The sequence below is a fragment of the Dryobates pubescens genome, chromosome 13 (assembly GCF_014839835.1).
Source record: "Dryobates pubescens isolate bDryPub1 chromosome 13, bDryPub1.pri, whole genome shotgun sequence".
NCBI lineage: Eukaryota > Metazoa > Chordata > Aves > Piciformes > Picidae > Dryobates > Dryobates pubescens.
The window spans coordinates 6,845,488-6,861,226 of NC_071624.1; the positions used below are offsets into that span (position 1 = coordinate 6,845,488).

The 15,739-nt window shown below is 43.4% G+C and overlaps 1 protein-coding gene across 1 annotated transcript; it reads right to left on the reverse strand.

The window, feature by feature from the left end:
- Nucleotides 1–1,122: 1,122 nt before the first annotated feature.
- PLEKHB2 (pleckstrin homology domain containing B2) lies at nt 1,123–13,955 on the reverse strand. Its single transcript, XM_054166353.1, has 8 exons — nt 13,836–13,955; nt 10,325–10,372; nt 9,578–9,730; nt 8,166–8,268; nt 7,381–7,420; nt 6,135–6,224; nt 4,895–5,009; nt 1,123–3,965 (listed from the first exon to the last, which is right to left on the reverse strand). The coding sequence occupies exons 2-8, from the start codon at nt 10,359–10,361 to the stop codon at nt 3,829–3,831; spliced, it is 675 nt and encodes a 224-aa protein (XP_054022328.1). The 5' UTR covers nt 10,362–10,372; nt 13,836–13,955; the 3' UTR covers nt 1,123–3,828.
- Nucleotides 13,956–15,739: the final 1,784 nt, after the last annotated feature.

Here is a 15,739-nt window from a genome sequence, read left to right on the forward strand (position 1 = left end):
TCTGGGGGGAGAAAACATTTGCTGCATGCTACCCTCCGTGACTTACACACATCTTAGTCACAGCATGAGGAAGAAAAGCCATAAACATATCTGAGGAACCCAAGTGTGAATTTTCTCCTTTACTCAGCTTGTTTAGCTGGTTTCAGCACCTATTAAATCTCTATTGAAGAATAAACAAAATTAAGCCAGTGTTGTGTGACAACTAGGATAGCTCCATCTAGACACAGCTCAGATCGTGCTTCAGCACTCATAACAATGTCTGCCAAAAGTCTGTGCAGTTCTCTGTACATTAACATTTCCCACCCCCTCTTCTCTAGTTCATGAGCCTATGCCCACTTACTAGAAGAGGCTGGCTCCCTAGCCCCCCACATTCAAGGAAAACAAGCCAATGGCTAAGTTTTCACATGTAACTAAGAATTTGGGAGGGTCCCTGGTCCATCTCTGATGTGGTCAGACTTGCTCTCTGGAAGCCTGCCTCTGTCTAGCTGTCCAGAACTGAGTATCATAAAATAACTAGTCACAGATGAGCATATACACTGGTGACCACTGTAAGCACTGACATTAGTTTCTGGATGGACTGTAACTGCTATACAACAGACTTGGTTGTGCTTAACTGATGGCATACGCTGTAAAAAACAGTGACGGCATAGTGGCTGTGGTCCTTCCATGTAACTGGACTCCAGGCAAGAAAGCATGTGCTTGGGTGCTGTGCAGGTAAAATTGGTATCACAGCATCATGAATAGCACCACTTGGAAACAAACACCTGATTAGGACTATCATTTCAGTCTGTTTTGAAAATGATCTTACCACACCTGCTGCCTCTTCCCATCACAATGGTATTACCTATCTGCAGAAGCTGGACAGGCAGTCACTCCAAGCCCCAAAATCCACCTGAGCCCTACTCCTTCAGCTCAAACCAGGATCTACACAAACTGCAGATATATGAAGTACTGGATCAGGCAGAGAAAGGCTACCAAGTCATGACTACATATCCAGCCACACATTAGTATTGATACAGTCAAACCTCCACTCCTCTCCTGAGCAACAAGAGGTACAGCCATGTCTTCAGGAAGCAAGGTCAATCAGTGCAAAAAAGTGCTCCTTTGTGCACCAATACTTCTATTTCTTGCAGTGAGATCAGAAATGCTTGAAGTACTTGCAGTAAGATAACTGCTCTCACGTTCTACTTTCTCACTGCCTATGCTAGTGGGACTGAAAAGTAGCTCATTAGTTTTGTTTTTATATAAACGCAGCCTCATGTTACTAAAATGGAACTAGAATCTTCAGCTTTTAAAGGTTTTTGTCCCCTTGGGATGGGGTAAGGTCTTTATTTATTTATTTAATGGACACTTACAATCTGAACTTTTAAGATATCATTTCTTCCTTTAAATTCAAGCCAGGAATGTTTTGCATCAACACTCTTTATCTTACGTACTTTACTTGAAGTCACTGGGGATCTAGATGCAGTTATCTCCTGAAAGTGCAACAGACATACTCCCTTGCTTGATCGAAACCACTTGCAAAAAAAACTCCCCAAAAAACCCAAAACAAACAAAAAACCCACAAAAAAACCACAAACAAAAAGCTTACACAATAAATCACTGAACTTAAAATAAATTACTAGCTGATTCACTTTGTGCTATTCTTTCACAATCATCATGAAATTCAACAGAAATCACAGTGCCATTCAATTGTTTTGTTCCCCCCCCACTTAATCTAAATGTCACACAGAGGAGATGGAGACATTCTGCAGACTTAACTATACTGCAAAGCACAAACTGAACAGCAGTGTAGGCCTGTAATTAGCTTCCAGGTTATCTAAAGGCTCAAAAAGGGTAAAAATATTTGTTCACTTAAGTTCCAGTCTCCTTCTGACCTCTAAGAGAACTTTAGTAGTTTACTCCAATTTGCTTTGGTTTGGACTAGCAATAGGAAACTTTCGCTTTAGTCCTCTTTTGAACATCCAGCAAGTCCTTTCAGTATGTACCACTGGCAGAACACAGCCTTTATTAATCAGTGAAAGGACATGCATGCACGTTGGTGTACTGCTGCAAAACAAAGTTTCTTGAAAGAAGTTTACATTCCACAGATTAGGTCCAGTCTTAGTAATGCAACCAAGATTATATCCATCTGTTTACTTCTGTTGATTTCAGTTTGTTGGTCCTAAGACTCAGAAAATCTTAGTACTTCCCCTGGATGCTACCCAAACTCTTGTTCAAGACCTCTATTGCTGAAATATGTTGGATAGAGCCAAGAGAACTTTAAGATGAAATGAAAAGGATTGAGGCTTGATCTAAATTCATATGGGTGCAAGTTCTCATGTATTTTCATCTCTCCTGACATACAGGAACCTTAAGGAAATTAACCTACTTCTGAATGAAAGCGTAACAAAGCCTTAACATATTAGAACAGTATCAATGCAGGAAGCTGAAAGTGGAGTATAAAAATAAGTCCTCTTACTATAAAGAACTCAGGCACCCTGCCTCTTTTACCTGAATAAAAAAGCACATGCATTTCTTCAGAGCTTTCTTTCCCCTGCCAAGCTCAGCTCAGCACGGATTATAACAGGGTAAGGTAACAGTCCACACAACACATGCAATGGTTGCACTCCAGGTTACAATCCACAGCACAGCAGCCTGCAGGAGCACACTGTACAAGGAGCTAGACACACCGGCTAAACCAGCGAGGTACTTTGGAGTGTTTTTTTAAAAGTCATAGGCAGAAGAAGCAAATGTGAGGGAGCAAATGTGCACAGAACAAACCCAGGCTCAGCTGTGCTCAAAACTAGTTGCAAATAATTAAACTGGTTCAGTAAACTTCGGGGGCTAAGAGGCAGACAGTCTATCCTAGCTATGGCAAGGCAGCTAAGATCAAAGTGCCTGTGTGCAGGGACTACTTGTGCTGTTTGTCTCTTCCCTTCTGACTACTACTGTGTGCAGTGGGGCTCTGGTAGGCCAAACAGGACAAGGGCTGTTCAAGATAGTTCTCCTCCTGCAGACTCTGCAGAGCAATAGCAGTAATGAGCAGAGACACTAGACAATGGCCTCTTCCTCAACAATGCAGTTGGTACAGTGTCCAAGGTGAGCGTTATACAGACAAGAAAGACCACTTGCAAAGCTAAAAATCCATTACTTCCATCTGAGCAGAGAAAAATTATTCAGGTTAAAGAGAGAGGTGGAACAAACATTGGTCTTCCTTGGCCATTCACATTTCTGTGAGAACAAAAGAACTGAGGAATGCTGTTGCTTCTTAGTGGTTTGCTTATACTTCATCTCGGTGGTGTGAAACATGTATAGGACTCCATTTAAGAAAACACACTGCAGGCAAGTTTGAAAACAAAACAATTCCCAAGCATGGTAGGCTATATAATGCCAAGGAGTTTCTGCTGAGCTGTAGGTTTATCCAGGGAATGTTTAGAAGCCAGTAGTACATACATAATAGCACAGGACTCCCATAAACCTCCTGTTTGGACTAGATTTTAGACCCCCCAGAAAATGCAGGGGTTTTTCTGCAATGTTTACAATAACAATCTGTTCATAAAGCTAGTAACTGCTACTTTACATTGCTGCCTACATTGATCCCTGTCAGTATAAATCCTTTCAACTCCAAATATCAGAATGAATGCAAGAGCAGAACATACCATCTCCAACCATTTAACTAAAGGGTGCCTTTAAACTCTCCTTAAGACAGTTAAGAATCAGTTATTAAGATGTCACTACTGAAAAATAACTATTGCATTTCTTAAAGTTTAACAGTAAACAACATTGCCAATATATTATTGCACACAATCAAGATTTTTGGAACTACAAAGATAAGGAAAGGGTAATCTAGAAAACCCAGAATAATGAACCCAGAGCCATTCCAGTTGCTGCTCCAGCAAGCATGCCCAGTGCAAGATCTCCATCACTGTCACGGTAACGCTCACGAATGATGACGTGGTTTGCAGGGGGCTGGCCATAAGGTCCTAGATAATGAGAAATTGTTATAAGGAAGGATTAGGATTGGTCCAGTAGTAAGGAATTAACCTACGGCTCAAGAAAGCACCAATTGACCCTTGCTCTGCAACAGGCTTGTACAAGCCCTGCCTGCATGACTTAGCTCCTACCTGCAAAGCAAGCATCGTAGTACTGATTTCCCTTCCAAATTTCTGAATAGAAATTCTTGTTTGCAGAGCCAGATCATAAACAATTACTAAGTTAAATCTTCTAATTTGTATTATTCATAGTACTCTAAAGCCCCAATTGTGTAGAATTTGGGCTCTCTGTGCAAAATTAATAAAAAATAAGTGACTTAAGATTAAAAGCACAACCTAAAATTTTATTATTTCATCTGTTACTGGGGTTGAAAGCTATACAAACCTGAACAAAGCAACAGAGACTTCACAAGGGTAGATATACTGCCTTATGGCACATGGGGAAACAACCAATTACAACCATGCTTTGGGAGTGGATTTACCTCTGAAACTTGCATTTAATTCTGAGGCCATAGCTGAACATCAGAGTTGACACAATTTAGCTAGGTGTGAAAGTAACATGAATTGAAAAGCTCCATAAAAGCCCAGTGTGGAGTACTGAATCTTGTTCTGGCTCTTCTATCTTCCCTGAGAAAACATGCTGCCCGCTGGAGTTAGAGAGTTCTGGGTGTTTCAACAGGAGTTATGAAGTAATTTAAATATGCTGGAACCTCACTGGGAAGGTCAAATCTCTTAATACAAGTTTGCCTGGTCATTTGTTGTGCAAGGGTAAAGAGGACTTGGTTCCAGGTACAAGCCAGGTTTCTTTCTATTGCTTTGTGTGAAGTATTGGGTGGTAAAGGATTAATAGAATTAAAGTCAGAAAGACTGACTCAAATAGCTTCTGTAGGAAAATGAAGGATATGGGTGATACTGATTACCTTGGTATGGATACTGATAGGGAACAGCATAAGCTTGTCCATTGGAGGCATAGTAGACTTGAGGACCAGCAGGGGGATATGCACCATTGTACTGATCGTAGCCGTAGCCATAAACCTGGTCAAATAAAATATGTCCATTATAGCAGGATTCCTTGCTATGCATCTGATTAAGTACTTTGTTCAGTTCTCCCTCATTTCTAATGCAGTTAAAGTTTCACTAAAATACCCAGTCTATATTGTTATACTTTCTGCTTCCTGGAAAGGATTGAGAAAAGCTGCTTGGAAAAAATAAGTGCTCTTAAGAAGCATTCACTCTCCATCCTTCCTGGATGGTGAATAGCAGAGGCAGAGCATGAATCACTGGGCAGAGACACAGCAGCCTCACCAGCTTCTCCTCTCTGCCCTCATGCCAATAACAGCTCTCTGAAGAGCTCAGAAGTACCAGGCATGCAGCAGCTGATTGCAAGAAACTCCAACCAACTTTCCTCTAGCACACTGAACATAAGTATCAGATTCAGGACAAATACTCTGTAGCCTCATGTTTTGGAAGCATTTGGTTCTTCAAAACAGGAGGCCCACTGCTAGCTCTGACAGAGCTCCCAGTGCCATCTCTAATTTTAGGAGTGAAGGGCTGAAGTAGAGCACATATAGTGCAGTGAGTGATACTACCCCAAACCATCCCTCTGTGTTATCACTGCATGTCAGTCAGAACATCCAAGGATACCTAGTGTATACTGGTTCAGCTTTAGCACTGCTTCTCTCCTGCAAAAGAAGTGTGCATCCAGGAGCTAGAGCAATTGTGTTGCTAAGACATCTTGGATACAACAAAACCCTTATGTGTTAAAAGTGACAGCTCCAGTCATTAAATTTTATTTTTAACACTCCTGATTTTATATCCTTCCAGTGCTTACACAATGTGAAAGTGTAGTCACACCTCCTTATGTTACAAGCCAGTACTTTTCAAGATTGGCCAAGTAACTTGTGCCCTGTCTCTAAGGAGCTTTATTTTCCAAGTTCACTGAGCAGCCATCCCTTCCAGCCCAGTCTGCCTCATCCCTTTCAGAGGAAATCCATCTGAAATAGGAATGACAATAGATTGCTAGTACCTTGCTCTCACTCTCTTTTTGTACACACCTCAAAGCTGAGTCAACTGTGAAACACAGCATTTTAGGAGTACAGTTTGAGTGCCTGAAGGACAGCTGCTACCTCACTTCCAATGCTTTGCAACTACAACTCTTACCTCAGGTGATGGTGTGGCATAAGCTGTGTAGGGAGGAGGGGCTGAGGAAATGGCTGTCTCATCATACATCACATCAGATCCCATGTAGCCCTAAACACCAGGGGAAGATAGCAGTTATCACATTTTCCCTATAGACAACCAGTGAGAGTACTGCAAGGATTAAAAAGAATGATCCCAAAAGAAAAGAGGAAACTTTACACATGCTTCATGTTAAGGAAGCAGTGAGTACTTTATAAAGGGCTTCAAAAAAACCCCAATTACTTGGGGAGCAGACCTGGGAGAATGCAAAAGCCTGAACACCCACAGGAAGAAGCCATACAATTCCTTACCTATGTGCGTGTACACGCACATGCACGCAGGTACAGGCAAGCATATAGCCTCAGTTTTAGAAATTACTCTCTTGTTCACCCTTTGTTTCCACATCAAAAAGTCTTCACAACTAAGCTAGCTGCCTCTTGGCACCCTAGAGTGGTATCACCAAGTTCTGCAAGAGCAGACAAAGGAAACAAATGCAGTAGTCAAAAGCAGCACCCAATCACTGTCAAAGTTCTTAACCACCTCTTGCTTTCTGGCCGTGAGGAGATTTTAAAAATAAAATAATAGTACAAGAAATTTAACTGTAGGGATTTGGAGGGCTTGCTTGTTTTGGGGCAGAGGTGACAAGACTCACAGAAAGGCTTTTGTGATTCCTTACCTCTTCTCTCTTCACAGCTAGCATGCTGATTCAGAGGTAATATACTCATTTGTCAGCAAGCCTGCAATCCCCTCCAAGTACCTCTTGCTCCTCGCCTAGTCTGCCAAGAGGCATCTTGCACTCTAATGGATCTACATTAACCAAAAGCTTCTTTGCAGTAAGCTTTCTTTAGCACTACACCTGGTAGGACACAAACACTAGAAAGTGCATTTTTACTGGATGCAGATTTCATTTCTACACACAGCCTCACTGACTGCTTCCCTTACAGACCAGCTTCTCAAACATCAATATCCACAGAGAAATCATTCCCTGAAATCAATCACTTCCACCCATACTCTATTTGCCTAGACCCAAACGCAAGAACAACATGTGCTTGTGCTCTAGAGGATCGTTCTCTTCTCTCCCCACCCACAAGACTTAGCATCATGCTTATGACCCTGTTTTTCTCTAGGTCAAAAGGACACAATGTGATTTTGGAAGTAAACTGATAAACCACATGTAGTGCTGATATGTTGCTTCCCTATCAATATGAGGTCTAGGCAGCACACTTACTGTGTTTGTTCTGGCATCCTGGAGAGCAATTTTCCATGCCCTGCAAAAAAACCCCAAGCCATTGTTTAGTGGAACACTGACAAAAATTAATGCCACTTTTTCTTTTTAGGTCTGTGAAAAAAATTAAGTTAGCAACCACTGGTTAATACTGCAGGAGCAGAGTTTAGGATACTCTAAGTGTCACAGCCTAGCAATACACTAAAATGGATGCACAAAGGTGCTACACCAAGAATGAGAAATAATTACTTTCTTAGCAGAGCTGAGGAGGAACATGAGAAGGAATAGAGTCTGTTTTGCAGGTCCTAACAGCTAGGTAACATGCTGCCATATGGCTGGGAGCATGCTCAATGCATTGGCAGACACCTGGCAAGCCCTGATGATAGATGTTATCCAACTATATGTAGCCAAGCTCAGCTGAGAGTTCACAATAATGGAGTATTCTTCCTTTCACTGCTGACTGGGACATCCCTGGCCTAAGCAAGGTCATGTACTATTTGAAGAATAGAGAAAATGAAAACCAAAATCTGTTCAGCAAGTGTGGCATTAACTATATTAATAAGATTCTTTTATTCCTCCTGGAGTAGCATCTTCAGTGTTCTCAGTGACTTACTTGCAGTTAACTTATAGGAGAGCTGGTTTTTGTCACTGACAGCTCACTTTTGCTTGAAAACTTTCTTAAAATGGCCTTCTGGAAGTCTGAAGGAAGGAAAAGAATTAGGGAGAGGAAGGAAAAGAAAGGTAAAAGAGGAAGAGGCAGCAAACCCAGTATTTTCTGGCAGACTTACAGGCAGTCATCTGCACTCTCTGCACAGAGGTTGACTGTCTTCCCATCACGACAAACAATCTGCAGTAAACAGTCTCTCTGTTTCCCTTCTGGAGGCTGGAAATCTGAGTCAGAAAAAAGAGACCAGTTATGAAATATCTATAACCACAATTTCATGACTGCATTTGCAAGAAGGGAGAGTTTATGCAAACATCTGGACAAAATAAATAGTAGTAGCTGCTTTCCATGGCCTCAGAACAAATGACTACAGAATGAAATAACCCATTCTTGCCCTTTAAAGAGTATGAAAATAAGTAGCTTTGAACATCATTCCTACGCAAAGCAAGTGTCTTACAGCAGAACCAATCCATACTTAGCAATAAGTACTTTCCAACACTTATGTCTGTATCAAGTACAGTACTAAAAAATGCTGGAAGTGAACTTAGTAGTACTTGATTCACAGATTGCATTACATTGGAAGGAACCCTCAAAGGTCATCTTGTCCAACCTCCCTGGAGTCAGCAGGGACACCTCCAACTAGATCAGGCTACCCAGAGCCACATCGAGTCTGATCTTGCATTGTCTTCAGGGACAGAGCCTCAAACACATCCCCAGGTGACCCTTTGCAGTATTTTACCACTCTCATTGTAAAGACCTCCTCTTTATGTCCAACCTAAATCTACCCTGCTTCAGTTTCAGACCATTCCCCCTTGTTCTATGCTACAAGCCTTTCTACACAGTCCTTCTCCAGCATTCCTGTAGCCCCTCTTCAGATGCTGAAATGTAGCTTAAGGTCTCCCTGGAGCCTTCTCCAGGCTGAACAGCCCCAATTCTTTCAGCCTGATTTCACAGGAGAGGTGTTCCCTCTGATCATTTTTGTGGTCTCCTCTGGACCTGTTCCAGCAGGACCTGCTTTGTTGTGCTGGGGGCCTCAGAGCTGGGCACAGTACTCCAGGTGAGGTCTCACCAGAGCAGAGATGCAGAACCACTTCTCTTGACCTGCGGTTTCCCATTTCCAGTCCTGCCTCTCACTCCAGCCAGCACTATAATTACAGCAGTAACACAACAGTCAGGCAAGACTATTGTGAGCATCCCATCCTCACATGCATGCCTGCCTCCTGCCTATATGGTACACTGTCCTCACTGACTTTCAAAAGGAAGTATTGAACCCCGTTGTAATCTATCACATGGTGATACCATGCCCTGGGTATCTATGAGGGAACATAGGAGTTGGTTGGGTTGGAGTTGTTTTTTTATGTGGAGGAAGGGGGAGTGGGGAAAGGGGGTAGCAGGACTGAAGAGTGTGGGTTGTTTTCTTTTCACAATGAAGCTGCACACTTCTTGCTCATATTTACTTTTCAGTAATGTTGTAAATGATATGCTGAAGTTGTAAAGAATCTCTGAATACACTAATCTTGAAGGTTTTGTTATTACCTCGACATTCATTCCCCACTCTGAGGTTGATGCAATGGATTCGCATGTGGATTTTATCTTCAATGTCGTGGCGATTTTGGTCATCATAGAATACTAAGCGGCCATCAGACCAAAGATCAAACCAGTTCTTCTTCCAGCGCCGTAAAATAGTACCTTACAAATCAGAAAATTGCTTTTTAAGGCACATGTTGGGAAGTATTTGTGTCCTAGAGTTAATAAAAAATAAACCAAGAAACCCTTCACAGTTGCCCCAGATATTCTGAGGTGCCAAGCAAAACCCTGTACTACAGCATAGCTACTTCAGGACGTGACAGAACTGAGATTGATGTTTTATCTAGTATTCAAAAGTCGCAAGTGAATTTAAATGCATAACTTGGTGGTTTAGTTCTTACTTGCTGCAAGAACAAGCAGAGGTCATGACTAATTGAGGACATTAAGTTAAGGTATCAGGTAAAGTCTCCAAGTCTCCACTTATGCAGCATCTGAAGCTGAATACCAGTCAGACACCTCAGATATGGTATATCCTGTTTCCCCCTTGTATACCCAAAAAGTCACATGGAAGCGTTGTCATGACAGGGCATTTTGTGAAGTGTCTGAAAAGTAAACAAACAAAACCCCACCATAAACCAACCCACAGAGCTAGAGACTTGTTTTAAGAAAGGCCTGTGAATTACTAAGTTGCTCTGGTGTTTTCTGAAGAAGTTAGGCAAGGTGGGGAGAAAAGGAAGTAAAAGACCCGTGACTTACTTTGCCGGAGCAGCCATCCGCTCTTCACAAATGCCATTGTTGAGTAACCTAGCAGGTGGAAGAGGAAGGTGAGGGCGAGAAAAGTAGTCTTTAGTATTTCATAATGATATATTAGAAAGAAGCATCTCAAGATATAGTATCATATATTATCATTGTATCTGTATGTACCCAGCTAGTATTGTAGAGAAACGCAGCAGATCTCAGGTGAAAATACTCTGTAAGGCACAATTAGTATTCTGTGACACAACAAATGGAACAAACGTGCAATTGTAGCAATCAACGTTATCATCAAAGACCACTTTTAAGTTTAACTGGAAAATGAACAAGCTTACAATTACTACTTTGCAACACAGGGAATAGCCAGACTGGAATGACTCACTTCCTGACTCACCAGAAGTTCCTTTCAAAGTTGTTCTTGTGTACATTACGTGTGCTTCCCCTGTTCTGCAGTCTCAAGTTACTAAGCACCTTCACTTCTCTATCTCCCTTTTCTGTACTTCCTCTTCTGTTCTTCTCGTTCACTAGCTCAAAGTCCAGCCAAAACAAAAGCTGAAGCAGTTTAATCTCAAACAGGAAGGAGAAAACTGGTTTTATGACTTGTATTTCTTCCAAACAGCTCCCTCTGTCACTAGCTCCCACCAAGATGAATTGAAATCAGTAAAAGTGAAGTCTATAAAGTGAGATTCTCGTTTCTCCACAACTTTTCAGTGAGGCTTGAAATGGCATGGGAAGGACCCTGCATTAAATTCATCACATTAATCACTTGGCCACTGCACTCCAGTTTATGAACGTGCTAAAGTAAACAGATCAAGCACAGGATATATTGGAGGATGAGGTTTTATTTTGTAGCATAGTAATGTTCTGACTATTGTTCTAAACATGGATTAAAATACAACTATCTGAATACAACTGAACTAGGAAAGCAAAATCAGAAGCGTTTTAAGCCTCCCTTGAGAATGCTGCCTTTTTCAGAAATTATTTGTGGGGCTGGCAAGCCAATGAGGGACTTAATCCTACCAGACAACATTCTACTTGTAGCAGCATAAGAGGGGGAAAAGGTGGCATAGTAGATTTAATAGACAGAGGAACTCCTCCCAGACAAGGAAATGTATTGAAAGCTGGGAGGAAGGAAGAGAATAGAGATAGTAAGCATCCACTTGTTTTCTGATATATCCAGTACATGGCATATATACATATTACTTGTAGCTTTGTCCTCTTCACACAACTGGGCAAGCCCACAAGACTATAGCCAGCAGGATTTCATATTGAAGGAATGCTACATCCAGCACAGGCTTATGTGTGATGGGGAGAACCACCTGGAGGTACATTATAAACTCCAAGATAAATGTCATACTCTTGTCTTTTGTAATAGCTGAGAAAACAAATATTTAGCTGATAACCCACTGAAAGGGAGTGTTAGACTCCTATCCTGCTTTAACGCTGGCTACCCAGTCCCGCTCTGAAGTCTAAACATGCTGTTGTCACTTGTCTACAGAAAAAAAGCTCCAGAAACAGAGACAAATTTATTCTTCCAAAGTAACAAAACAGCCTTATTCTCTCACTACCCCTGTATATGCTCTCCCCCTGGATTCTCCTTTACAAGGAAACAATCTTCTTGCTCTTTGTTTTGACAGGAATGGTCTCTCTATTGGTGCTTCGATGTCTTTCTGCTAGTTTGCTTACTGAAATCACTGTATGTTTCCAGAGGCCTTTAGTAGATGAAAAGCCAACAAAGAACTTGAGTGAACTTCAGATCTGTTGCAAGTGCTAGATTAGGCCACTGAATAGTTGTTTCTGCCTTTAAACTTACTCTGTTACAAAACAGCATAATTAGATTTAGCTTGGAAATATAAAGGGGAAGAACCGAAGAAAAAACAACTAAATTTAGCCTGTGAGTATAGAATGGCTCACAATCAAAGTCTCACATTATAGGATGTCTCATGGTTATCTAGGGATACAACAGCAACACAGGCTTCAGCAGCTGTAAAGCACTTTGCCTGTAATCCCAGTAATCTCAAATGTAACAACCACATTTTCCCAACTCAAAATTTAAGTGCCCCAAACCCCTCATCTCTGAATAGAGAGCAAGGAATCACACAGAACAATCTGTCAGCACTTAAGTAGGAGGTGCAAAACCACTTAGATATTCTTCTCTGTTCCTTTTTAAGTACAAGTACTCACTTCAAGCCCTACAGAGTATTCACAATCAACCCACATTATGTTTAAAAGCTTATTTGCAGAGCTAGAAGATAGCCTGGCAAGATCAACTACAACTATTATTTGCTTGTCAAACTAGCTCAGTGCAAACCAACATGGAAGATGGGATTTGAACAAATATACATCAATTTATCAGCCACCTCAACACTTCCTTGGTGACTGAAATCTACATATAGCAGTACCCAAAACTGAACACAAGTTGAGAGTAAATGCAGAAAAGGGCTGGGGCTATCCCTTTCAGCGCCCTGGAATGGCAGTTTAAGGGTTTTTTTCTTAGATATCCAAACAGCCCATTCAAATATCCAACAGCCCATTCCAGGTCATATCTTGTTCTCACACACCACTGGCTGGTAGGAAAAGCAAACTTCAAAGCAAATCAAGTGTTTCTAACTGCAGCTTGGAATTCCTTGAGCAGTTCTGATTAATGCAGTCAAACTAGCAATGAACCCGATTCTGTAGACCATGGAGATGGATGGGGCTTGGCCACACAGACCTAACTACAGAGCTGGTCCCAGGTAACACCTCACTGTCACTTTATGCTCAAGACTTCAGGTGAACAAAAAAGGCTCAGAGGAGCGATCCAATATCACCCCGTCAGCCCCCCTCCCCTTAAAAGCACGCTTCCTGGTTTTGGAACTTTCTGACCTACGTACAGGCCTTTTTCATATGTTGTTTACTTTTCACTAGCGACTGCCCAGTCCTGCCGAGACATGCGGCTTTTGATTCAAAGACTGCTCGTTCACTACGGGTGGTGTGGACAATCACCGTCCTTCTTCCCTCTCCCACCGAGGCCGACAGCTCTACCCGGACTGCTCCCAGGGCAGGCTTGCCCCGGGCCCCGTCTCGCTGTCCCTCCCGCCCCTCCTCGCCGTGTCGCGGGCAGCCGCCCGCAGGTCCGCTCCCGCGCCCCACCCCCGGCCGCTCGCTCCCTCCCGGTCTCACGACGACGACTGCCACGCAGATACTGCCACGCAGATACGGCCACGCAGAGGCCGCCAAACCCTGCCTTCAAAATTCCGTCTCGCCGTCCGCGAACCCGGCAGCCGGGCCGGCAGCAGGGATGCCGCCGACACTCCCCTGGAAAGCCCCTCTGGCTCCAGCAGCTGCGGGCCCGCCGACCGGGGCGGCCCCGGCCTGCTCCGCAGCCCCGCTGACCTTCGCGCGGCCGGCGCCGGCCGGGCCGGACCTGCGGTCATACGGAGCTGTGCCCTGTGCTCCGCGACACCGCTATCCCCTCTTCCCCCTTTCCGGTGCCTCTGGTTCCCAGGCGGTGGCGAGGCCTCGTTGCACCTACCTGCCGCTGCCAGCCCCGCTCCCGCTGCCGGCCCCGTTCCACCAGCGGCCAGCGCCAGCCCCGTCCTGACGTCAGCTCGCCGCGCTGCGCCGCCCTGGCCACGGTGGCCGCAGGGCCCGGCTTACGCCACTGCCCAGCTGCGGCATTGCGGGACGCCGCCTATTTTCCGTGGGACTCGCGGTGTTCGGTGGGAAGGTGTCTGCCGCGGGTCGGATTCCACTGAAGGGAAAGTGTGGTGCGGGATGGTGACCTAGTTATGGGTAGCGGCTTCCCAAGGCGCACAGCCTCGCAGTCCTTCACGTGTCCCTTTCGACTCAGGTTAGTCTATGGCTTAGTGTCAGTCTCAGCACGCTATGACACTTTTTTCCCCCCTTTCTTCCTATCTCATTTATGAAAGTGAAAGGCATGGAACTGCAACAGAGAACAACAGCCACTTTGTTCAAGCAGTCACATAGGAATTCAAGGCCAGGAGAGGCCAGCAAGTGCGTGACCTCTTACATAAACCCTCCAGAAACTACATCTGGGTGATTCTTGCAGGACAGACCTGAACTCCAATAGTGCTGCCGACACGCTGCAAAATCTGACCGGACGGAGAATGCACTGTGTCGCCAGGTAGTTACCATCACAATCCAAATTGTGTTTTCCATTTCTAACCCAGAATGAGAGAGTTACAGCTTGAAATGAGGAAAACATCTTGGGCAGATGTAATATTTCCCCTGGACAGTGGAACTTCTAGTAGAACTTTTCCCAGACCCATCTGGGTAATGCAGGAGGGCATGTGACTGGTATCATCACGCTTAGTAAAAAAGAAAACAAACTCATTAATTGGTTCGGCCAACCTCTTTTAAGACTGACCAATACAGAAATAGTATTCATCATAGTTAAAATTTCACTTAATCTGTCAACCAGCACCTTGACTTCCTCCTACGCATCTGTTCTCTCTTCTTGGGCACAACAGCAATTCTAACTAGAAATCACCTGGAAAGCCTCTGATAGTGTAGTTCATGGCTGTAGTGTAATCCATGTTTTAGCAGGTCTCTGAAATAGCATAAAACTGGTCAACGCAGAACAGGAAGGATAAAGAGAAATCATCTATCTGTGAATGGAATCATAGGCTTCAAAACCAAAGTGTAGCTCAAATTCTGATTATGTAGGAGTCTTTTCTCTGAGGCTAAAACTGTTCAGCTTTGATCGCTGAAAAAGTATTGTCGGAAACCTGGATGTATTCAGTTAGACATGGAAGCTAAGTCAATACTTAGACTGGGGAGGGGAGCAGTTTACATCTGAAAAGAAAAATACTCCTCCTGAGGATTTGGGAGCCTCAGCGGATCCTAACCTTGGTGAGCAGTCACTGAGGGACAGCTGCCTTACTGGTGTGTGTTCAGTGTTGGCTGCCTGGGTTTGTATAAAACTTTAGTTTTCAGATTAAGCTTAAAACCATTTAAAAATTCATTGGAAGCTGACATGCTATTTTCTGAATAATTACCTCCATGAACTCAGAACATCAAGATTTTGTTTAATAGCTTTTTGGGAACCATGTCTTGTACTGTGCTGACATAGAAACTCAGGGCTGTAAACCAAGTGAGGGCTGTTGTCATAGAAGTTCTGTGGGACATAGGTCCTACGTGAGGGTGCACAATAGAGCCACAGGTCCAGGAAACACGAGGTCTTCAATTGCCAGAAACTGAAGTGCATGCTGGCAACATGTATTAGGCTTATCATCTCATTAAATTCTCAAACGTTTTGACTTCAAAATATTGAGCTCTGCATTTGCTTAGGAAACTGTCTAACTAGCTGTGCTGCAGAGCTGAAGGCCTGAGTCTTAGTACCCTGAGAAAAGAACTAGAATATTTAGATGAAACCTATTGGAAGTGCAGATTGTTGTCAAACTCTTTGCCAGTGAA